This window comes from Lactuca saligna, chromosome 6 (genome assembly GCF_052625555.1).
Source record: "Lactuca saligna cultivar CGN05327 chromosome 6, ASM5262555v1, whole genome shotgun sequence".
Classification (NCBI taxonomy): Eukaryota; Viridiplantae; Streptophyta; class Magnoliopsida; order Asterales; family Asteraceae; genus Lactuca; species Lactuca saligna.
The window spans coordinates 32,131,479-32,155,308 of NC_136422.1; the positions used below are offsets into that span (position 1 = coordinate 32,131,479).

The 23,830-nt window shown below is 39.1% G+C and overlaps 1 protein-coding gene across 1 annotated transcript; it reads right to left on the minus strand.

Annotated features, from left to right (window-relative positions):
* Positions 1-6,331: 6,331 nt before the first annotated feature.
* On the minus strand, positions 6,332-7,817 carry LOC145001560 (uncharacterized). The gene is made up of 3 exons (XM_078960929.1): positions 7,503-7,817; positions 6,945-7,138; positions 6,332-6,529 (listed from the first exon to the last, which is right to left on the minus strand). The coding sequence occupies exons 1-3, from the start codon at positions 7,573-7,575 to the stop codon at positions 6,509-6,511; spliced, it is 288 nt and encodes a 95-aa protein (XP_078817055.1). The 5' UTR covers positions 7,576-7,817; the 3' UTR covers positions 6,332-6,508.
* Between the last annotated feature and the right edge of the window lie 16,013 nt (positions 7,818-23,830).

Genomic DNA, 23,830 nt, shown 5'->3' on the forward strand with positions numbered 1-23,830 from the left:
TCAGGTCGTTGGGCTAGCTAGGCTCAACAGACAAGATTTTACACTTTTGGGGCCCAAAGATGGTGCGTAGACGTCTGTGCACACTCGCATGTAATCGTAATTGTTATGGTTATGAATCGAAATGTCGTAGCTTCGTCGTGTTAGTGATTTTGGATTTTTATTGGTTCGAGACCGAACCAATTCGTTTGACAACGACTTTTGGTATTGTAGTATATTGTATTTCATCGACAAGCGTGTTACCATCAATTGGTCAAATTGCATATATTAACTAGCCTTGAAGATTTTCTGTTTTCAGCCCCTCCTTAATTGAAGAATTTACTCTTTTTACCCCTTTATTTAAAAACTTTCCGGTTTGGTCCTTAAATCAATTTTCTTGATATTTTTATACCAAAAATTATTGACATAAGTATTTTTCCAGCAAACTTATCATAGAAAACAGTTTAAGCCCTTGAAACTTCAGTTTTCTCGGTTATAGCCCCTATTTTTCGCAACTTTTACATTTTTGACCCAATTTGGAAAAATTTTACAATTTTGGTCCCTTTTAAATTTGGAAAGCATTTTAAACCTTTGAAAAGCATATGGAACACTTATAGCCCACTGTTTTACAGAAAAATGCAGTTTTGGTCCTCCAATTTAGAAAATTTCGCATATTGGGCCTTATTGGGCCGAAAATGTCATATTTAGCCCAATAAGCTTGGAATTTATGTTTTTAACCCTCTAAATAGTATATTTTCAGAAAAATACATTATGTAAACTGTTTTGGTTCATCTCACCCATCAGATTTCGAAATGTTTCATATTAGGCCCTTCAACTTTGTATTTTCAACATTTCTTGTCAAAAAAATGAGTTTTTAGCCCAAGTTAAGTGGTGTTAAGCTATTTAGCCATTTTCTTAGTATACTTTGCATGTGATAGTCTATTTTGTGCTATGATAAAATATATGTCTCGGTTTTTAGCATATCACCCTAGATCTATCAATAAAATCATACAAAACATACATGTAAGCATAGAAATCAACCACAACATACACATAATGATGGATCTTCACATTTTCTTGTATTCTCCCCCATAAAAACTCATAAAAATCGAAAATAAGGGGATATGAAACTCACCTTGGGTGTTGGTTCGGTTTTTGAAGAAAGAATAGAAGAAAGTTTGGTGATTTTTGGCCTTAGCACCCTTGATGAAGTTTTCGAGTGTATGAAGCTTTCTAAGGTGCAAAATCACGGTTTTTGCATGGATTAGAAAGGGATTTGATAACAAAAAGAATATAAATCATAGATCCATGCATAATCTTACCTTAGATGATGTTAATCTTGCAAAAATCCCCTTGAAATCCTCTTGGAATTCTCGAAATTTTTGGAGAGGAAGGAGAGAGTTTCTTGAGAGAATTTTGAGAGAATTTGTGAGGTGTGTGTGTGTTGGTTAGCCTCGGCCGAAACAAGAAGAAGGGGGAGGGAGAGAGAGAAGGAAGAAAAGACCTTGAGGTGATGCTTGCATGGATGAATGAGATTTTGCATGGAGATCCTATGGGTAAAAATGAGGTGGCAACCCAAGGTCAACTCTCCCTTTTTCCTTGGGCTTGGGCCGAGAATGGGGAGAGAAGAAAGGATTTTTGGGCTTTTTTCCCTTAAGCCCAACATTAGAGGTAGTGTGGGGTGCTTATTGGCCTTATAAAATAAAATTGTGATTTTTATGCTTCATTAAGCTAGGTTAGGTTAAATTATGGATCAAAGCTTGTGATTTATTTCATTCTAGGTTCCACCTAGTCCAAAATATTGAAATAAATGAATGTGGGTCCAATTAGAGCCCAATTAAGGTTCTAAGCTCATGATAATCTAATTGGAAGCTTATTGGTCCATTTGGATCCAATAAGGAAGTTCTAGTCCAAAATGGACTTAACAAGAACTTCTAGAGTCTTCCAATTGTTTGATGACTATTTGTAGTACTTGTATAATGTATTTGATTGAAGTTTTTGATTCACATTAGTTTGAGTGTATGGATTACATGACACAAAATTTCCAGTTGTGACATCAGCTGAAATGCCCGGCTCCTCACCACTGGAGCCTCTGCCTTGCCCTGCCGTCCATCTGTGATCCGCACGGTCGCTGGAGCTGGAGCTTTCACCGACGCTGAAGCTGTCAACTGGGGGCAATTGGCCTTCTTGTGGCCTCTCTGTTTGCAGTGGAAACACAACAACTCCGATGTCTGAATAACTAATGCCGGAGCAGTGCAATCCCTGCTATAGTGCCTAGTTTTTCCGTACTTGTAGCAGCCTGATGATCCCATCCTGCACGCCCCCTCGTGCGGCCTGCTGCATTTCCTGCAGCGGCTCGGTCCTGACTGGCCTTTCAGCCTACCATCTGATCCCTTGGGCTTCTTCCCCGAAGCCCCTCCTGTCTGTCCCTCCTCTGACTTCCGTTTCCGGATATCCTCCAAATCTATCTCCCTCTCCTTCGCCCTGGCAATCATGGAGTCCAGGGTGGGACAGGCTGAAAAACTAACGTGCTCCCGGATATCAGCCCGGAGCATGTCATGGTAGCGGGTCCTCCTCATGTCCTCATCGCCCGCATACTGGGGCACCAATAGTGCCCTCTCCCGGAACTTGGCGGTGATCTCTGCCACGGTCTCCGTCGTCTGTCTCATGTCCAAAAACTCCCTGGCCAGCTGCTAAAGCTCGACAGCCGGCGCATACTCTGCCCTGAACCCGGTCACAAAGTCCGACCAGATCATAGCCTCGATAGCTGAGGCTCCCAAAGAGTCACCCACTGACTCCCACCAATCTCGAGCTCGGTCTCGTAAACACCCTGCTGCATACCTCACCTTCGACCCCTCGGGGCAGAAGCTAGTCAACTGTGCAGACTTGATGTCTGCAATCCATCGCCTGGCAACAATGGGGTCCTTCACCCCGTGGAAATCCAACGCACCACTGCCCCTGAAGTCCTTAAAGGACAGCGTGCGAGATCATGACTGGCCAGATGCCATGTCGCTCCTGAACGCCCTAAGGCGATCCTCCATCAACTCGATGATCCCTTCCTTGATCGACCCAAAGATAATGGGGGTCGACTCAAGGATGCCTCTGGTAATCTCAGATGTGATGAACTCACGTAGCCCCTCGTCTACCGGCTCGGAACCCGATCCCGAACCTGAACTGCCCACTGCTGGCCTCGATCGTAGTACCACCATTCTGCAATATAGAAATAATAACTGTTAGTGATACTACTACTCCTTGAGGGATCACATCTACCACAAGTTCCCTGGTCTCATCTTGGCCTCCCTTGGTTCGGGTACGGATCCTCTGCTTTCAGTAGTACGAGCCCATACTACCTTCCACATCTATCCGTACCTTCTTCAAAGACTGCCTCGACTCCACCAGATCCCTTTTTACTATGGTTGAACACTGCTATACTCATCCTAGGCTTACCCTAGGGAAATCTCTGAGTCTACTCTATCCAGTCCTCAACTGCTGCAGGCCTCTTGGTGATGCCAATTAACTGTTACCTGAATACAATCACATGTGATAAGGCTCGGATAATCCTTCGAGTAAGGGACTCATCTTTACCACGGTTAGGACTCAAACAAGAGCTACGCAATAGAGTCAAATCCGACACTCTGAGATTATTCAACCCTGATCACATGTGACTTTAACGTATTCACCTAACAGTTAACTCCCATCACTTCGTTTTAAAGCCATGAGGGCAGCAGATCCCATAAGAAATCTACAGTTAAGTGTGCTTGGGCGAGAGCAATCCAGGGATGGGTGACCCCCTGGGAAGTTTTCGTGCTGGGAGCCTGAAGAAGACGATATTGTGATACGTGCCAAAGGAGTTTGTTACACACTTGGTATGCCCCTCGTACTCGTTTCACCACTTGTACGCTAAGCGTACCTTGTTGTATGCCCCGCGTACAACTCAAGGGTCAAAATGGGACAAATTTAATAATGCAAGGTCAAACAAGAAACTTACTGAGATTCAAGTGTTACAATAACACTAGAACCCGAAACTAACGAATCCACTTTTTTTCTTTATTTCTTCCAACGGGCCTACGAAGAGGTTGTTCATCTTCAAGATCAATCGGGTCATTGTTGATGTCGATGTGTGTTCACGTGTATGATTGTTGGGAAGTTACATCAGAGTTTCTTGGTCGTTATGACCAGAAGAGGTTTGTGAAGTTCCTTCTGTTTGCTCTTCCCATTTTGGAGCATCTTTCAATTTTAGGCACGGTTTCACATATGGAAAAACTTTGCGGGTTGACAAATTTTTTTCTTCAAATTGATCTAAGGACACCTTAAAGACATCGAAATCGTTTGAACCGCTTTTGTGTATGTTTTGGAGGTTGTTGTAAATTCCTCTGAATTTCGTGTATTTTAGTCTAATATCGCGCCACTTCGAGATAATTTGGTCGGGATTTCGACTTTCACTTCTTGTTATCTCATAAAATATGATTCAAACTTTCTCCTAAAAAAAACTAAACGTTTGTGCATCTCCTTCAATTGGGTGTCAAGAAGCCGATAACCATGCCTCCGCTAAATTCTCTTCTTCCTCTTTTGTCTATGGTACCCTTTCTTATCTATTGGGTTGGGCCTTTTTTTTTTCCTTTTTTTTATTTGAGGTGGTGGTGGTGAAGGTTGTGTTTTCGAAACAAAATCCGACGAATGAGGGGGTTGTGAAAGTGGTAGTTGTGATTGTTGGGGTTATGATGCTTGTGGTTAGAATTGTTGTTGGTAGGTCGGAAATGTTGATATTGTTGTTGGAAAAGTAGTGTTTGTGGATAGAGGAACCGATTTGAAGCAAATTCACAAAACCACATTGAGGTGATTCCTTGGTCAGGAATTTGTGAGGGGTTGTATATAACGCAAAATCGTTATCAGATTTGTGTTTTCGAAAGTTGGGGGGGGGGGGGGGGGGGGGGAAGAGGGTATGGTGGTTGGGATCCATGGTTTTTGGTTGTCAAAAAGTTGTGTGTAATTATGTAATAAGGAAAGAAAAGAATAGTGTAAAAATGAGGTTGCATAGTTAAGTATTTATAGGTAAAATTGTTATGTAAAAAAAAATTAAATTTTTTCAAAACTTCATCGTTGGAATGGCTAGTCAAACGTTCAAAAGAAGAAGAGCCCTCGTTGGGCTTTTCTATTCGTTGTGTGCAACACGAACCATCACAAAAATAGATGACCACGAACCATCCAGATGGTTTGCACGAGTGTTGTTCATGGCCACGTAGACCACGACTGGGTTCGTGGTCCGTATACCGGTTGGCCTAAATGTGCTCTCCAAACTCATACTCACGATTTAAGAACAAGGTAAATTTTAAATATGTATTACACATTTACTTCTCCGTAATTTGTAGTTAACGATGTTGTTATGATTAGTGATTTAGCTTGATAAATCAAAAAAAGAATCATGATGTAAACCCTTTTCTTCTTAAATATTGGCTTATGTAATTTGCTTTCTTCAATAAAGGCAAATTGGTTCATGTAGTGGGTAAATGGGTTCATGAAATACATTGCTATATGGTTTCCGCGTTTTGCAATTCCTCGGTTTTAGTTGTCGTTGGACTAAGAGATCTTATCTTTTCATGTGGGCTTAAAGCCTTAAACGATCACGAATTAAGAACCACATAAATCTGTATTGATAATTTATTTACTTAATTTAATTTAATTTTTTTTATTTTTATCTTTTTTGTGATTGGTAAGTTTATATTAGTTGATTGTTTACACAGTACTCAATTCAATATTTTTAATACTCATCCGTTGGCCATTGTTTTTATCCATTTTAGATTCCATTATTTTGTTGGTTTGTTATAACCATAGTAATCATCATTACAAAATTAATTTAATTTTTATAACAGTAATTCATGATTAGTAATCAATTATTTTAAATAAATAATTTTAAATAACCTATTAATTAAGAGATTTATCAAAATTTTAAAGTTAGTTATAACTTCTAATTTAACATATAATTAAAAAAGTAAATGTTTATATAAAAGTTTAAAATCAATTGTTTAAAACTTAAACGTCATTAATTGTGATAGTGATTTGACTAATATATCTCTTTGACTTATGACATAATATTAATGTGAAGTTGTCATTGAGTGACACATGATAAAAAAAGATTAAAAATATTCTTTTATTAGTATAAGGATTTAATCCCAACATAAATTGTCTTCAATGTTAACACATCAAATTCCAACAAATAAGTCTTACATCAAATTTTGACATTTAATTAAGAATATAATTTATATAATATTATTTTGGTATTTATCACAACAAAATAATTTAAAATTTAATCAAATAGTAATTAAACCAATCAAAAGGCTTGTGCTAATAAACACCCTTTAAAACTTCAAACCATCACACTAAAAATAGGAAAGAAAATAATTCCAACAATATAATTTAGACTGCACAAATAAATGTTAAAAGAAAAACAGCCAAATTGCTCTAAAATGGTTTAAGTTGAATGATCAATAAAATCATATTTTTCAAACTTTTGGTTTATTAATGCCCGATTTCTTCATCCATGAAACTTCTTCACCTAAAATAAATAAAAATAAGAAGATTCATCCGCTTATTAAAGATAATGTATATAAAAATGAGCTGAGAGTTATTTTCTAGATATTGGTTTTAACTGTCTAAAACAATTATTAATTTATTTAATCTTACCTATTTTTGGGATAATATGAGTATACATACAATGATTTTGATTAAAAATTTTGATTCTTAATTAGGATCAAAACAAACATCAATAAATAATTAAAATTTTCCAATCAAAATTTTGCATATCTAATCTAACTATCATTTATGCTTTATGGATTTATATGTTATCATTCTTTAGGTCGCAATAACTCCTTTCTATTTTTAATGCATATAGTTGGTTGTTCAAGTGGGGACGTAATCATAATTTCTTTCCATTTTTAATGCATCTAGGGTTTCTGCTTCATAGTTCATACCTCTTTTGTGGCGTTTTCAGTTGATAGCCTTTTGGAACGAGAATGCGACGCCCTGTGATGTTTCATCGGACCACCGTTAGTATTGACGCCGCCGGATTCGTTCGGCGGAGGCATGTAAGAGTGAGTCTCCGGTCCCCTGTAATCGATCTCGTAAATTTCCGAATTCACTTTTGCGATAGGCAACTTCAAACGACCTACACATATCCGAACACACAATCAAAACTATCACTCAACTCGAATGAATCATGAAGAACTTAAGCAAAAAGATTAAGATAAGAACGCCTGTAGGCTATATTATTAAGAATTACAGATAATAGCGTAAGCTTACGAAACACAAAATCTAATCTCTGGAGGTGAACTCTTCTTAGAGGCGGAGTTCATAATTCAAAAACAAAAGCAAAAACATTAAACAACACAGTGATTGCGAAATGCTTTGATATGGAGATATTTTATACAATATAAATCAATGAAAAACTAAACTCATAGAAAAAAGCTGTGCGACTATGTGAGTGAGAGAGAGCATGACATGTGATCGAAGCTTAAGCAAACTGAACATACCTCGGGAGAAAGCAGGCATGGCGAAGAGGAGGAAGAGGATGAAAACAGTTGTGAAGCGTTTCTTGAGGTCCATTGGCGAGAGAGAGAGAGAGAGAGAGAGAGAGAGAGAGAGAGAGAGAGCGAGAGAGAGAGAGAGAGAGAGAGAGAGAGAGAGAGAGAGAGAGAGAGAGAGAGAGGTGGTATTTAATGTATAGGGACGGCGGATCACGGAAGAAACGTGGCGGTGGTCAGGGGATGATGCGCGTTAGCATTTGAAAGCGACGCCATGCATCTTCACAGCCTTATGCTGCCTGGTTGCCTGCTGAGGTGTAATTCATTCAGAAACCAGCACAACTGGACCAGCAAAAAATGTTGGAACTTGGGAGTGCACTTTTTTAAATGCGATCCCCCGTTTCCTGTTGGAGGTGAAAAATTCACCCAAAAAATACTATAAAAATGGTATATGTGTGGTTTAGGATAATCAAAATAGACACTAACAATTATGAAGTGAACAAAAAATACTCGTTGAAATCAAACGAATAGGGTATGTAATTAGGTTCGGTTCTTGGTTTCTCCATATGGACCATATCCATACTCGTTGAAATCAAATGAATAGGGAACTATTTGTGAACTGAATATGTAATTAGGTTTGTTTCTTGGTTTCTCCATATGGACCATATCCATACATTTGGTTCCTGATTCTTTTTTTTTTTTATCACGGTTTGGTTCGGTCAAGGACACCTAACAATTAGGAGGGAACAAAATACTTGTTAGAACCCTATCGAATCAGAAACAGTTATGTAACGCAGTTTTGTTCTAAGTTTTTTGGTTCCTTGTTTCGGTCCGGATCCAGTTCTGGACCGTAAAAGTAGGGGTAAGCAAAACACTCGTTGGGACCGTACTGAACCCGAATCGATTAACGATCAAAATATGCGATTCGGCTCGATTCTCGGTTTGTCTCTATAAATCCAATTCTTGCTTTCTCGGTTCTGTAACTGAGCTCATCCCTAGCATGGTTTGCGATTTTCTTTGTATTATATCTTAATTGTTTCAATTTTGTAAATATATTCTTTGGTATTTTGGTATTTGCTTTCTTAAGTATCTCTTTTTTTTAAAAAAAATTTTCTAATATATTTCAGTAATATTATCATTAATTAATAAAAATGGGCTCACATCCCTCACCCTTTAAGTAAGGACTAGAAGTGTCAATTTGATCAGGACTAGAAGTGTCAATTTGATCAAACTTTCCGAAACTATTATTAACCTAGTCAAAAGACTAATTTGTTAGATTTATGATGAAATAGGCTATACTTTGGAAGTTTTCTTAAAAGTTTATGGCAAATAGTGTCATAACATGGAAATAAGAAACTAGAAAGGTTATTCTTGCCGATCATACATATAAAAGTATGTAAAGTATGTAGCTAGTTTGTAAGGTTATTCTTGCCAATTAATCATAGATATGAAAGCATGTGACTAATCTCTTCCCCATTGCGAGAGAGAAAGAGAAAGATAGATTTGAGAGGGAAGGCTTTCTCATGGCGATTTGTAGAAGAAGATAGTAATTTAATGCAAGTTGTAAAGGAGAATAGGAAATTTATACTTAACTTAACCATTAGAGGCTCTAGAAGGTATAAGCTCACCTTATCTTTCCAACTCCTTCATGTTAGGGTTTGATTCTCAAAGTAGAATTCAAAATTTTAAATTAATAATGAAGTTCTAGAAGATATATGAGTGTTGAATCAATCTTAGATTATGATTCTAATATTAAGCCTTGCATTTAAGAGCTTGATTCATCATTTGGTTGAGTTTTGGGTTTTCGAACCCTAGTTATAATGAAAGATGTAACATCCAAAAATTCATGACCAAATTTTTTATTTTTAATTACGTAATTATAAAAATCAGTAGTCTGAAAACATCAATAGTGTCATCTCATATCATAATAAAAACCAATATCCAAAACATGTTATAAGAAAATAACATTAGAGTACAACTACCAAAGATATCATGTGCGGAAAATCATAGTGTGATGCGCTGCGATCATGCCAACTCCTTTCCTTTCGAAGTAGAAGTACCTGAAACCAAATCTGAAAACCGTAAGCACGAAGCTTAGTGCGTTTCCCCATCATACCACATACCATACAATAACATACTGCCTAGCATATCCGGGTGCTGGCCTACCCCTTCAGTCTCTTTCAACCAGTTATCACCGAGCATATCTGGGTGTCGGCCTACCCCTTCGGTCTCTTTCAACCGGATACTACCTAGCATACTTGGGTGCTGGCCTACCCCTTCGGTCTCTTTCATCCGGATACTGCCTAACATATCTAGGTGTTGACCTACCCTTTCCGTATCTTTCAACTGGTTACGAGGTCTATTTCACCCCTACCACTACCACATAATATCCTAGAATATAAGCACATAAATCACATACTACCTAACATATATGGGTGTTGGCCTACCCCTTCGATCTCTTTCGACCGATTACGGGGTCTACTTCACCCTTACCACTACCACGTAATAACATAGCATACAAGCACATAAATCTCAACAGATAGTAGCATACTAGACAATTATCACAAAGACAATCATCTCTACTGTAAACAACTACTAGTAGGACACCTCAATACAACTCATCAAGTCTTTCCGTGAACTCCTCGAGTTCCCAGTCTGTTAATTCTTCTTAATGCTTTAAGCCATTATTCTTCAGATCTACACCCTATACTCTAGATCTAGACTAAAAATGTCACTAGAAGGGTAAAGTTTCCAACTGTACCCATTAATACCTTTCCTAAAGGGATTAAGATCAAACCCTAACCCAAAAAGGCCAAAGTCATAATTCAAACATCACCAAAACTACAAGATAGACCATGAGGTCATAGATCTGGACTCTAAGGACTGAAAGATCACATAAAGTTCTAGCTTTCTCTACATACATGGTCATTAGAATCTCCAAAATACCAAAATGAAGGTCTAAAGGTTGAATGGGAGTTCCAGGACCATAAAATTGGCACCTTTATGCCATGAAAACCCCTCAAGACCCTAAATATGAAGTGTTAACCCATTTGGGACGTCCAATTCCCAATAACCATGATATTTGGACTAAAACCAAGCAAAATAACCCTAAAAGAAGATCTAAACAACTATAAGGCAAGGTTCAAGATTCATACCAGAAAAAGTGTCATGGATGAGGCAAGGATTCTGGATCTATAAGCTTATTCTTGAGTCTTCAAGCGTTTCCTTATTCCAATGGTTTCAACACACACAAAAAACACCCAAAATGGCTCACAATCACTCAAAGTAGCTTTTGGGTTTCAATCTTTAGGGTTAGGACAATGTAAATGGAAAATGAGGCCAACATGAAAGGTTTATGTTGTTTAAATAGGGTGCAAAACCCTGAATTTAGGGTTTCATTTCACCTAGCCAACTCGTCGAGTTGATACCTCCCAACTCGTCGAGTTGGTCACTAAAACGTACGATCTGAAACATCTCTACTCGATGAGTTAGGGGCTTCCAACTCGTCGAGTTGCTATACAAAAATGAATAATTATTAGTTAAATATTGTTGGGTTTTGAGCATTCTAAGACTCCTATGGTGTACATGCAACCCTAAATACCTTGAATCTATGTTTTCTCTAATATACATGCAAATACTAATATTCCAAGGTATTACCCTATCTAGCATACAATCATAGATACTTAGGTAATAATATAGATAGAATACATACCTCTTTTAGTGTAGCTTGACTCCATGGGGCTTGAGTGCCTAGTGCCTCAAATATGACACCTCAAATGGCTCACACAACATCAAATGCTCTTGGAATAACTTAGAGAGAAATCCATACTTCATGAAATCGGCTAGCCCTTCTTTTACACACACTAGTGGCCGATTTTGGTGAATAATATGATGCTTATATAGTATGTTACAATTAGGGTTACACCATGTAAACCCTAATTGTCATGACCTTTCATTTCCATGAACCATGGGTTATGTAACTGAAGAGGCCTTCAGATCAATCGATATATCAAACAAAGACAATAAATAAGAACAAGAGAAATTCACGAAGAAAAACTTTCACTAAGAAAGATAATCTCACAAAGAGATTATCGTGTGCACAAAGCGACGATTAGGGTTTGTGAAAAGCATGGCGATTCACAAACCTGTACAATATAATATATACTGTTATTCTAGACAATCCCTACAATTCAGGGATACGCTAGCTAATAAATCAAGATAACTAAGGAAACAGAATAAATACATGATTTGTTACAATGCACTGAATAAACTAAACTAATACAAACTGAGCAGTTACACGCTGGTGCTGATGCTGAGACATGTGCTGACGCTGAGTCAATTTTAAACATAATCATATTTCAAGGTTTGACCTTACAATCTCCCCCAATATGATGATGTTCAAAACAAACTAAATAAAGACACCTCTGGAAAGAAATTCTTCATACTCAGCTTCAGCTTCAATTTTAACTGGCCAGTACGGACTGTCCAGCAATTCCTGTCTTCTGTTCAGCAGCTCCATGGCAATAAGAATGTGAAATTCTCCGGATAGATCTTGAAGACTCATGCACATTTGCCTTAAGCCAACAAGGTGAGTGGTTGGAGCCTTTGGGATATCAGTAGTTCGTTGAAAGCACATCCTCCTGTTTTTGTCTAGATAGAACATCCCGTGTTCAGGAGCTGAGATGAATTGATGCTGAACCGGATCAACACCTAGAGGAAGTGAATTGTTAATTACACCAGCACCAAAGTCTAGAACCAATACATCTTCACCATCAACATGAAACTTGGTTCTTCGGGATCTAGGAACTGATGACCTTTGGCCTTGATGCTGAGGTCGTTCTTTAGGAACAAGATCCAAACGCTGAACTTTCTTGATCAGCAGATGAAGAGCACATGTCAGTTCTGAAGAGTGAGCTGAGGTTTGCTTGGATGCAAGATCGAGCATTTCCATCCATTCCGAATACCCATATCTAATCAGCTCATCCCTCTTGACAACTTCAGTATATGAGTGTTGAGGACCTTGACGAGTGATCAGCAACGTAAGGATTTTCTCGTTTCGAGGTTTAGAAGCTTTGACTTTGATGATCTTATCTTCACACATTCGCCGATTGAAAACATCTTCAAATCTCTTTCGATCAATCCGGTCAAGAACACTGTCAGTCTTAGGCTTGCTAGAGCTAGGAGGAGGTTGAGAAGACTGAGCCTTGGACCGAAATTCCAGGAACTTCTGCATCTGAGCTTCAAAAGATCCCTTGGCCTGAAGTTTGTGCTGAATAAGAGATTCATCAGCTTGAGAAATCTTCTTTAGAAGCTGAGCTTGATTGGCTTCATCAAGAATTTGCTTGACTTGATCAGGGGACATGTTCCATTCAGTGGCAAGGTTTGAAATACTGACAATGGACTTGGGTTTCTTCACGGTTGAAGAAGTATCAGTTTGAGAATGATCCAACTCAATATCTGCTACCTTCTGCTTTCGAGACAACGGATGAGATTCTTCACTGGCAATGTCCGAATCCTCTCCTTGGACCGGAATGATGGAATCAGCAATAGGATCGGCTAATATCGGATTAGATTCTTCAAGGTCATCTAAGCTTTCTTGATGAACTGGAATGAGAGGATCAATGAAGTTCATGTCAAGAATTTGACATTCATCATCAGGTTCATCATGTTCTTCATCATGCTCACTGTCTTCAAACAATTTTTCAGTAGCTGCTGGACTATTATGCCCCGCAGAATCAGATTCAGGAATTTCAGAAGTTGATGGACTATTATGCCCCGTAGAATCAGATTCAGGAATGGGGTTGGGTGATTCATGCTGAAAGATAGTGTTGTCAGTAGGTTATGTGTCTTTCTCATTTGGTTCACCATCAGCATGAGCATTTGGTTCACCATCAGCATGATCATCAGCATCAGCATCATTATCATCATCAGTATCTCCCCCTTTTTGAACATCATTAGGTTTGGGACTAGAGGGATGAGTAAGTAAGAGAACCTCCTTGATTTGTTGAACATCAGCCTCAATACGAAGCAGACGCTGACTCATGTCCCGAGTCAGTGACATCAGTTCAGAAAATGCTGAAGCGGGAATTTGAACCATTGAGGTACCTGGGGCAACTGGAGAGCTAGATTGCATCCTTGGAGAGTAGTGGTGAGGTGCTGGTGATGGATGCTCCCCCTGAGACTGATGTTCCCCCTGTGATGGTTGCCCCCCCAAAGGCATGGAATCCTGTGGTGCTGAGGAGGCGTTGCCAGTGGCCGAGGTAAGGTGATGAGAAAGTTGAGGGGAGAAATGGCTGCCATCATGATGTTCCACCTCTTGATCAGCACGATCCATACGATTACCATCAGCACCTTCTTCATCAGTGTCAGCGGAGAGAGAAGGCATAGTGTATGGATTGGCAATCCATTCTTTGATCCTATCGGAGATTCCAATGTCAGTATCCAAAGGATCATCCTGATACATACGAACGGACATTCGAGGGCATTGGATTGGATTCCCAAAGTGAGAAAAGTAGTCAGCAGCGAAGAATTTGTCGAACACCAGGGCAATCCAGCGTGGAAAGGGAACATGATCAGCACGCACATTTGCACGTAGAAGCTGAACATGCTAATCAAATAATAGTGCCCCATAATCTAGTCTTTTGTTGAGAAGAAGGGAGCAGACGATTTGTTGCTCATAATTGCTCAATTGATCACCACTGCGAGACTTGTGACCTACACACTTGCATAAAGCACCAGTGAAAAACTTCCAGCCTGGGGTCATGCATTGACGTAAAATAAGAGCTGATCGAGTACCAGCCTTTGAGTGATCATAGCCCAGTTGATCAAATATTCGTTTACATTTTTCAATAGTTGGAGGTTCAGAAAAGGGTTCGAAAATTGGTAACCTTAAAGCAGCACTGAGTAGTTCTGCGGTGATGAAGACAGAGTGTCTGCCATGACCAATGGTTCCGGTGATGGCATTGTTTTCTTCATTAACTGTTGCAGTATAGTAAAACTCACATACTTGTTCAGGGAAGAACTCGGACGGTACATCACTGATTGCATATCGAAGGCGGCAAGAAGCCAAGAAATTGGCGAAATCATCCAGTCCAAGACCTCGATGAACCTCTGGAATGTCAGGGTTGAAGACGACATTGGTTGCCTTGATGTGAATTGGAAGTGGAGGAGAGTTTGGGGCAGGAACGACTCTTCGAGAGGTTGAGGAGTATGTGAACAGAGATGCTGCCATTGGAGAGTATTTGAGAATTCTAGGGTTTTTGAGAAAAGTTCAAGGTTTAGGAAGGAAAAATTAAACCAAGGAAGAAAGAGGTTTAAATATGGAATGAAAGAGGGGGTTTCAAAAAGGTAATAATTATCTTTCTTAAGAAAAACGACGCATCATAACAACCTGTCAGAGTAGAAAATAGCCGTTGGATAAAAGAGCCGTTGACTGAAGGTGAAACGTCAATCAGTGTTTGCGGAAGTGCTGAGCTCAGTGTCACAAAAGTTACGTGCTGAGAATATTTCTCCGTCAATTCAAGGTACAACTTGCTTAATCGGGGCAGCAAGGAGATTGGTGCGTGTGATAGATACTAGTTACATTATCTAACCATCAGCACAGAGTGTTGTGACTTCATCAGTGAGTGGTTTATCTTACTGAATCATTAGACACTGAATAAGAGGAGGGTAAAGAATGGATTGTTGCGTGTGATAAACCTTAGTGTTTTGGTCTAACCATCGGCAAAGATTTTTAGACTCTCATCAGCGTGTGTTTTGGCACACTGAATCACAGAATCAGTGTAAGATTGGTAAGATGGGGTAGTTGCGTGTGATAGATCTTGGTGTTTTGATCTAACCATCGGCAAAGAGTTTCAAGTCGTTATCAGTGTATGGTTTAATACAGTGAATCATTCAACTTTTATTTAGAAGACTTGAAGAAGAGATAAAGATAAGAAATCAAACCAAAGTGCTTAGTAGCAAATATCATCAGTATGTCATCATCAGCACAATGTACATCAGCTTATAAGACAATATCAAACATTAGCACAATTAAACGACAAAATTAATTACAAGGAAATCATTCCCAGTTCTCCGATAATGTAAGCAGTTGATTGAGAATCCAGTGCCTTTGTGAAGATATCAACAAGTTGCTCCGAAGTCTTGACATGTTCAAGAACAACTTTTCATTTTTCAACATTATCTCTGATGAAGTGATGTCTGATTTCAATATGCTTTGTCTTTGAGTGCTGAACAGGATTTTGTGTGATCTGAATGGCACTGGTGTTGTCACAATATATGGGAGTCTTTGAGAACTTGAACCCATAGTCGTGAAGCTGATTTTGAATCCATAAGAGCTGAGCACAACATCTCTCAGCGGCAACATACTCAGCTTCTGCAGTTGAGATTGCTACTGATGTTTGTTTCTTGCTAGACCAGCTGATGAGATGATTGCCAAGGAAGTGACATCCACCAGATGTACTCTTTTTGTCTAAATTGCATCCAGCATAATCTGAGTAAGTGTATCCATAAAGTTCAAATGCTGAGTCACGAGGATACCATAGAGCAAGGTTTTGAGTTCCCTTCAAGTATCGAAAAATACGTTTGACAGCCATGAGGTGAGATTCTTTTGGATTAGCTTGGAATCGAGCACAGAGAGTGGTTCCAAACATAATATCAGGATGACTTGCTGTGAGATATAAGAGGGATCCAATCATTCCTCGATACAGTGAGTGATTGACATCAGTTCCAGTTGGATTAGCGTGTATCTTATCAGTCTTAGACACTGGAGTAGAGGCTGGTTTGCAGTCACTGAGAGAATACTTAACAAGTAGGTCAGATATATATTTACTTTGACAAATGGAAATACCTGTCTTTTGCTGCTGAACTTCAAGACCTAAGAAAAAGGTCATCTTCCCCATCATGCTCATTTCGAACCTTTGAGACATGATCTCTGCAAATTCCTTGCTTAGTATCTCATTTGGAGAGCCAAAAATGATGTCATCGACATCAATTTGACCAAGAACCATGTCTGAGCCTTTGTTTTTGATGAAGAGAGTATTGTCGATTGCTCCTCGTCTGTATCCATTTTCAAGTAGATACGATGTCAACGTCTCATACCAAGCCCTGGGAGCTTGTTTCAGTCCATAAACAACTTTGTCTAACCGGTACACGTAATCAGGATGATCTTTGTCAACAAAGCCTGGGGGATGATTTAGGAATACTTCTTCTTCTAACACACCATGAAGGAATGCTGTTTTCACATCCATCTGATAGACAATGAAGTTCATGTAGGATGCATATGCGAGAAACAGTCTGATAGCTTCAATGCGAGCAACTGGAGCAAAAGTTTCTTTGTAGTCGATGGATTCAATTTGAGTAAACCCTTGAGCTACAAGCCTTGCCTTATTGCAAGTGATGATTCCATCTTTATCAACCTTGTTACGATAGACCCAGCGAGTTCCAGTGATAGTTTTCCCGGATGGTCTTGGGACAAGAGTCCAAACTTTGTGCCTTTCAAACTCATTCAGTTCTTATTGCATGGCTTTGATCCAATCAGCATCTTGAAGAGCTGTGTGTACTTTATCAAGTAAGATCATTGAAACAAAGTTAACATACATGCAAAAGTTATTAAGTGCACTAGATCTGGTTCGGACACCATCATGAATATTCCCTATAATTCGATCAACAGGATGATCTCGATGTTCAAAGACTGATGCTGATTCCGGAAAGATAGAGACTGACACATTATCAGTTTCAGGAGAATCTTCAGCTTCAAGGGTTTCATCAGCACTTAATGAATTATCTGCTGATGTGGCTGCAATATCTTGATTCAAGGAACATGGAACTGGAATGATAGGATCAGAGGAATCAGTCTTATCTTCAGCAGAAGGTGCTTCATCGAATGGACAAGAGAGAAGCTCTTGAAAGATAGAAGGAGAATGAGTGATTTTTTCATCAGTGTATGATTCCTCATCAAACTTCACATGAATGGATTCTTCAACACATTGCCTATTCACATGAAAAACACGAAAAGCCTTTGAAATAGATGAGTACCCAACAAAAATACCTTTATCAGCCTTAGGTTCAAACTTAGATCTTGGGTCACGCTGATTTAGAATATAACAAATGCATCCGAACACATGAAAAAAGGATACATCTGGTTTTCGATCTTTCAGCATTTCATATGGAGTCTTCTTGTGAATCCTGTGAATTAGAGATCGATTCTGAGTAAAACACGCTGTATTGACAGCTTCAGCCTAAAACGACATAGGAAGACCAGCATGGATCATCAAGGTTCTTCCTGCCTCAATCAGTGTTCTATTCCTTCGTTCAGCAACACCATTTTGCTGAGGAGTACGAGGAGCTGAGAAGTTTTGTCCAATTCCTTTATTGTCACAAAATTCTTCAAGAGTTGAGTTTCGGAACTCAGTACCATGATCACTTCTTAGTTGCTTAACTTTAAGACCTGTCAGTGTCTCATTTTTACGAATCAGTGAGATAATTTCCTGTGCAGCATGACTTTTCTTCTTCAAGAAAACTACCCAAGTAAATCGAGTGAACTCATCAACAACCACTAGAGTATACTTATTTCCACCTAGTGAACGAACAGGAATAGGTCCAAACAGGTCCATGTGGAGTAGATAAAGAGGGACTGATATACTGAAACATGACTTGGGTTTGAAAGAGGACTTGGTTTGTTTTCCTTGTTCACAAGTTGAGCACATCTTGTCTTTCACAACGCTGAATTTTGGGAGCCCTCTAACTAGGTCTTGATTGGATATCTTGGATAGATTCTTGAAGTTCAGATGAGAAAACCTTTTGTGCCAAATCCAGCTAAGATTCGTCTGAGACTTTGAAAAGAAACATTGCATCAGTGCCTTATCACTTGAGAATATGTCAAGAACACACACATATATATATATATATATATATATATATATATATATATATATATATATCATCTTTTCTACTTGCTGAGAGTACGATGTTCTTGTCAGTGTTTACAACTCTTCCTTCCTTCTTTGTAAAGTGAACTTCATAGTCAGCATCACACAACTGACTGATAGAAATGAGGTTGTGTTTGAGACCCTTTACATATGAAACGTTTTGAAAAACCACGTTATTGCATTTGATGTTTCCATATCCCTTAGTGAACCCCTTTCCATTGTCTCCATAAGTAACTGCAGGACCAGTTTTCTTAACATAATCTTCCAGGAGAGACTTTGATCCCGTCATATGCCTTGAGCAACCACTATCTAAATACCAAAGATGCTCCTGACCATGCAGTACTGAGAAACTAGTTAGAACACAGTGACCCATTCAAAGATGGGTCATTCACAAAGTTATTTGATAATAGATTATAACACTCCTTAGGAAGACAGTTTAAAGAGTTTGACTTAAGAGTCCATTTTTCATTTCTAACTTTAATATTTTCAGCTCTTGAGGATGATTTATCAAAAGAACATTCACTGATCTTGTGAGAGGAATTACCACATCTGTAACAAACTCTAGTACCAAAGTTCTTCTTGGTGAGCAAATTTTTTGATTTAACACATTTTGACATGTAAGATTCACCAAGAGAGCTTTGAGTCCTTTTGCTTATCATTGAGTCACGACTGAATTCAGTATCAGGAAGAGTTTGATCAGTGTTAGGTGATAAACTATCAGTATCTGGTTTTGACTCATTCACAGATGGATTGCAATCAGGGAAGTGCTTGAGTTGTTCATGAATAGCATGAAACACTCCATTTGAGATAGGAAAAGCAATAATATTCTCAGTTAGAGGGATTGGTCTAACAAGATGTGCAGGATAAGAGGTAGGATCAATTCCGGTAATTTCAACATTACACTCAGTGATACCATCAGAATTAGTAATGCAATATTCATCAATTAAACTTTGATTAATAAAAGAGTTACTGACAAACTTATTTTTGAAATTGTTTTCATCACATTCATGGAATAGACCTCATATTCCTTTTCTTGTGATTTAAAAACTTTTTCAGCTTCTGCAAAATTACCCCCAAGAATTTTCTCACAAGAATGTGGAATTTGAGCTGAAATAATATAATTAGCATTCTTATGAGATTTTGCCCAAGTGTGAAGCACAGTTTGTTCTTTGATCAAAAGTTTTTTAACATCATCAATTTCAGCAGACAAAGATGAATTTGACAAACTAGTAATTCTAAGATTTTCCTGAGTGGACTCAATAATACTATTTTTCATGGATATATCAGTTTCAAGAAGATCAATTTGATTTTGCAAATTTCTTTTGGTTTGATTCTTCTTAGAATTAATGACACCCAAATACTCAAACATTTTGATTTTTTCATTCATTGAATAGGAAACAAAGTTTTTAACCTGGTACATTGAAGAAGAGTCAATGTTGTGCTTCCTAGAATTTTCAGCATCAGACATATCAGTGTCAAAAGTACTTTTGTCTTTATAAAAAATAGTCGGGTCCTCTATATTGACCATTAGACACTTGACTTCATCATCTGATGACTCTTCATCAGTTTTCCATTTTTCTTCTTCAGCTACAAGCACTTTATGTTCCAAGTTTTCAGCTTTTAGCTTCTCAATCAGCTTGTTGTACTTCTGCTTCCAGTATTCATCTGAGCCTTGTTTCTTTTGTTTACAATCCTTTGCAAAATGATCAGTGCTCCCACAGTTAAAGCACTGAGCCTTCTCTTTCTTATAAGCACCATGCCCTTTATCAGCTCCTGACCATTTTAAGAACTTTCCACCCATCTTCTTTTGAAACTTTGAGAAGTTTCGACCTGATTTTTCAAAGGTCTTCACAATCAAGGCTGCACTTGCCACAACCTTTTCAAGATCATCAGTGTCAGTTTTAGATGAATCAGTATTTGAATCATTTTCAGTGTCTGAATCTGACACCAGCCTTTTGTTGGAGAACAAGGCTACAGAGGATTCACGCTGAGAATCTTTCATCAGTTCCTTTCTTTGAAGCTTGGATTCTTCATAGTATCGAAGATTTCCATAGAGACTTTGTAAGTCCATAGAGTTGATCTTCTCACTGTTTTTCAGCACATCAACATGATTCTCCCAACCTGCACCCAGAGAATCCAAAAACTTTTGCACTAGAACAGTTCTATGCTTCAACTGATCTAGTCTCCGAAGATCATTAACAAGAGTATTGAATCTGTTAAAAGTTTGAGTCAAGGTTTCACCTTTTTTAGCAAAAAAATGTTCATACCTTCGATTAAGATCATTTATTTGAGTAGCCTTGACTTCTTCAGTTCCTTCAAAAGATACAGTCAGAGTATCCATCATCTCTTTTGCTGAGATGCAATTTTGAACCAGCCCAAAGATGTTGTATGGCAGAGAGTAGCTGATTGCAGCACGAGCACGGACATCTAGACCATGTTTTCTCTTGTCATCTGCCGTCCAGTTTTCTTTGGGAGTTTTCTTCATAGTACCATCAGGAACATTATTTTTAAGAGGCTGATACATCGGAACATAAGGACCTTTTTCAACGATGTCCAGCATGTCTTCATCAACAGACTCTAAGGTATATAGAGCCTTTATTTTCCACATAGAAAAGTTCGTTTCATCGAAAGAAGGGATTTTAGCAGAAGGATGATTTGATGAGTTTGATGAAGAAGAAGATGAAGCCATTTGTTTGATAAAAGAAACCTGCTCTGATACCAATTGAAGAGGCCTTCAGATCAATCGATATATCAAACAAAGACAATAAATAAGAACAAGAGAAATTCACAAAGAAAAACTTTCACTAAGAAAGATAATCTCACAAAGAGATTATCGTGTGCACAAAGCGACGATTAGGGTTTGTGAAAAGCATGACGATTCACAAACCTGTACAAGATAATATATACTGTTATTCTAGACAATCCCTACAATTCAGGGATACGCTAGCTAATAAATCAAGATAACTAAGGAAACAGAATAAATACATGATTTGTTACAATGCACTGAATAAACTAAACTAATACAAACTGAGCAGTTAGACGCTGGTACTGATGCTGAGACATGTGCTGACGCTGAGTCTGTTTTAAACATAATCATATTTCAAGGTTTGACCTTACAGTAACCTCCATGGAGCATCCTATGGGTTTAACCCAGTTTGATTACCCATGGAGCTTTGGCCCACTATATAAGTTATGGATGATTTACACAATCAATCCATATATTTAAGTAGTCTTCTTTTGATCACATAATTAATTCTAAATTAATTCTTGATCAATAATAATTAAATATTATTATCCTTATTATTAATATATTAGAATTTATAATATATTAATAACCATAAGTGTCTTATTTCTCTCATTTAGTCTATCCAAGTGCATGATGTCATGCAACCCAAATGGACCATGCCGGGTCGGGTCAAGTACATACCAAATATAATTATGGACTTAGACATTAATCCAACAAATACATACCAGGAACCAGACGTTACAATTCTCCCCCACTTGTCTCAGACTTTGTCCTCAAAGTCTGATGTCTCAAATAATCCTAGATAGTGCTCCCTCATCTCCTCCTCTGACTCCCACGTCCACTCTGACCCCTTGTGTTGCAACCACTACCCCTTCACTAACTGCACAACCTTGTTCCTCAAGGTTTTTGTCTTCCGATTCAGAATCGCCACTGGCTTCTCAACGTAGTTCAAGCGGTCATCCAACTGAATATCCTTTAAGGGCACAACAATGGAGTCATCCACTAAGCATTTCCATAGCTGGGAAACATGAAAAGTGTTATGGATCTGACTGAGCTCGGGTGATAGATCCATTCGACACGCCACCCGACCCACCCGGGCCAAAACACTAAACGAACCAATGTACATGTGGCCCAAATTGCCACGCTTCATGAATCAGATGACACCTTTCCAAGGTGACACCTTCAGGAGAACCATATCCCCCACCTAAAACTCCAGGTCAGACCAACGCTTGTTGGCATAGTTCTTTTGCTGACTCTGAGAAGTCTAAAGCCTGCTCCGAACCTGCAGGATCTTCTAAGTAGTCTTGAGTACCACTTCGGTACTCCCTATGACTCTCTGACTGACCTCGCCTTAATAGATTAGGGTCCTACATTTCCTCTCGTAGAGCATTTCGAAGGGAGGTCGGTCTATGCTAGTGTGATAACTGTTGTTATACGAAAATTCCGCTAACGAAAGATACGTATCCCAACTCCACCAGAATCTAATACGCATGCACGCATCATATCCTCTAGAGTCTGAATCGTCATCTCACCCTGCCCATCCGTCTACGGGTGGAAAGTTGTACTAAAATGGAGACGAGTACCCATCTCATCATGGAACCGCTTCCAAAACCTGGAAGTAAAACAAGCATCTCGGTTTGACACAACCTAAACTGGCACCCCATGTTGAGCCACCACCTCGTGGACGTAAATTTCGGCTAGCTTCTCCGCCGATATACTCTCCTAGATAGGGATAAAATGTGCACTATTGGTCAACCAATCCATGATGATCCAGATAGAATCTACTCCTCGTGCAGTCCTGGGAAGCTTTGTGATGAAATCCATAGTGATGTCTTCTCATTTCCACACCAGAATCTCCAACGGTTGTGTCTTGTTGTAAGGTCGCTGATGCTCGTCCTTGACTTTCCTGCAAGTCATGCACCGCTCCACAAACCAGGCTATATCCCGCTTCATGCAAGACCACCAATAATCAGGGCGAAGATCCCGATACATCTTCTTCGCCCCAAGATGAATAGAGAATCTCGACTTGTATGCCTCCTCCATCAGAACCTGGCGTACACCGCCCCAGTAAGGAACCCAGACCCTCCGATGCAGGGTCAACAACCAATAGTTGTCATAGTCAAATGATGCCACATATCCTATGGTCCGCTCACACTTTCGACGCTCCTCCTTCATACCCTCAACCTGATCCTACCGAATCCGCTCCAGCAACGGAGTAATCACTGTCATCCTCAGGCATATATCCTAAATCGGAGATGCGGCCGCCTTGCGGCTGAGAGCATTAGCCACTATATTATCCTTCCACGGGTGGTAGAGGATCTCGCAATCATAATGCTTCACCACATCCAACCAACATCGTTGCCTCATGTTCGGATTTTGCTGATCCATCAAGTACCTCAAGCTCTTGTGGTCCGTGTAGATAGTACAGTGGACCCCATAGAGGTAGTGTCGCCAAATCATGAGGGGAAAAACAACTACCCCCAACTCCAGGTCGTTTGTTGGGTAATTTGCCTCGTGATGCTTTAGTTGTCTCGATGCGTAAGTGACGACGCGCCCTCTCTACATCAATATTGTGCCTAAACCTGTGATAGACACATCACAATACACTACGAAATCCTCAACGCCCTTTAGCATAATCAATATCGGTGCCTCGCACAACTTCT

Bases quoted from the DNA above. Each gene is read 5' to 3' on its own strand.
- LOC145001560 (XM_078960929.1), bottom strand. From the start codon at position 7,575: ATGGACCTCAAGAAACGCTTCACAACTGTTTTCATCCTCTTCCTCCTC. The intron at 7,139-7,502 runs GTATGTTCAGTT...GGATATGTGTAG, and splicing joins CATGCCTGCTTTCTCCCGAG to GTCGTTTGAAGTTGCCTATC. The intron at 6,530-6,944 runs GTATGAACTATG...TATTTATTTTAG, and splicing joins CTGAAAACGCCACAAAAGAG to GTGAAGAAGTTTCATGGATG.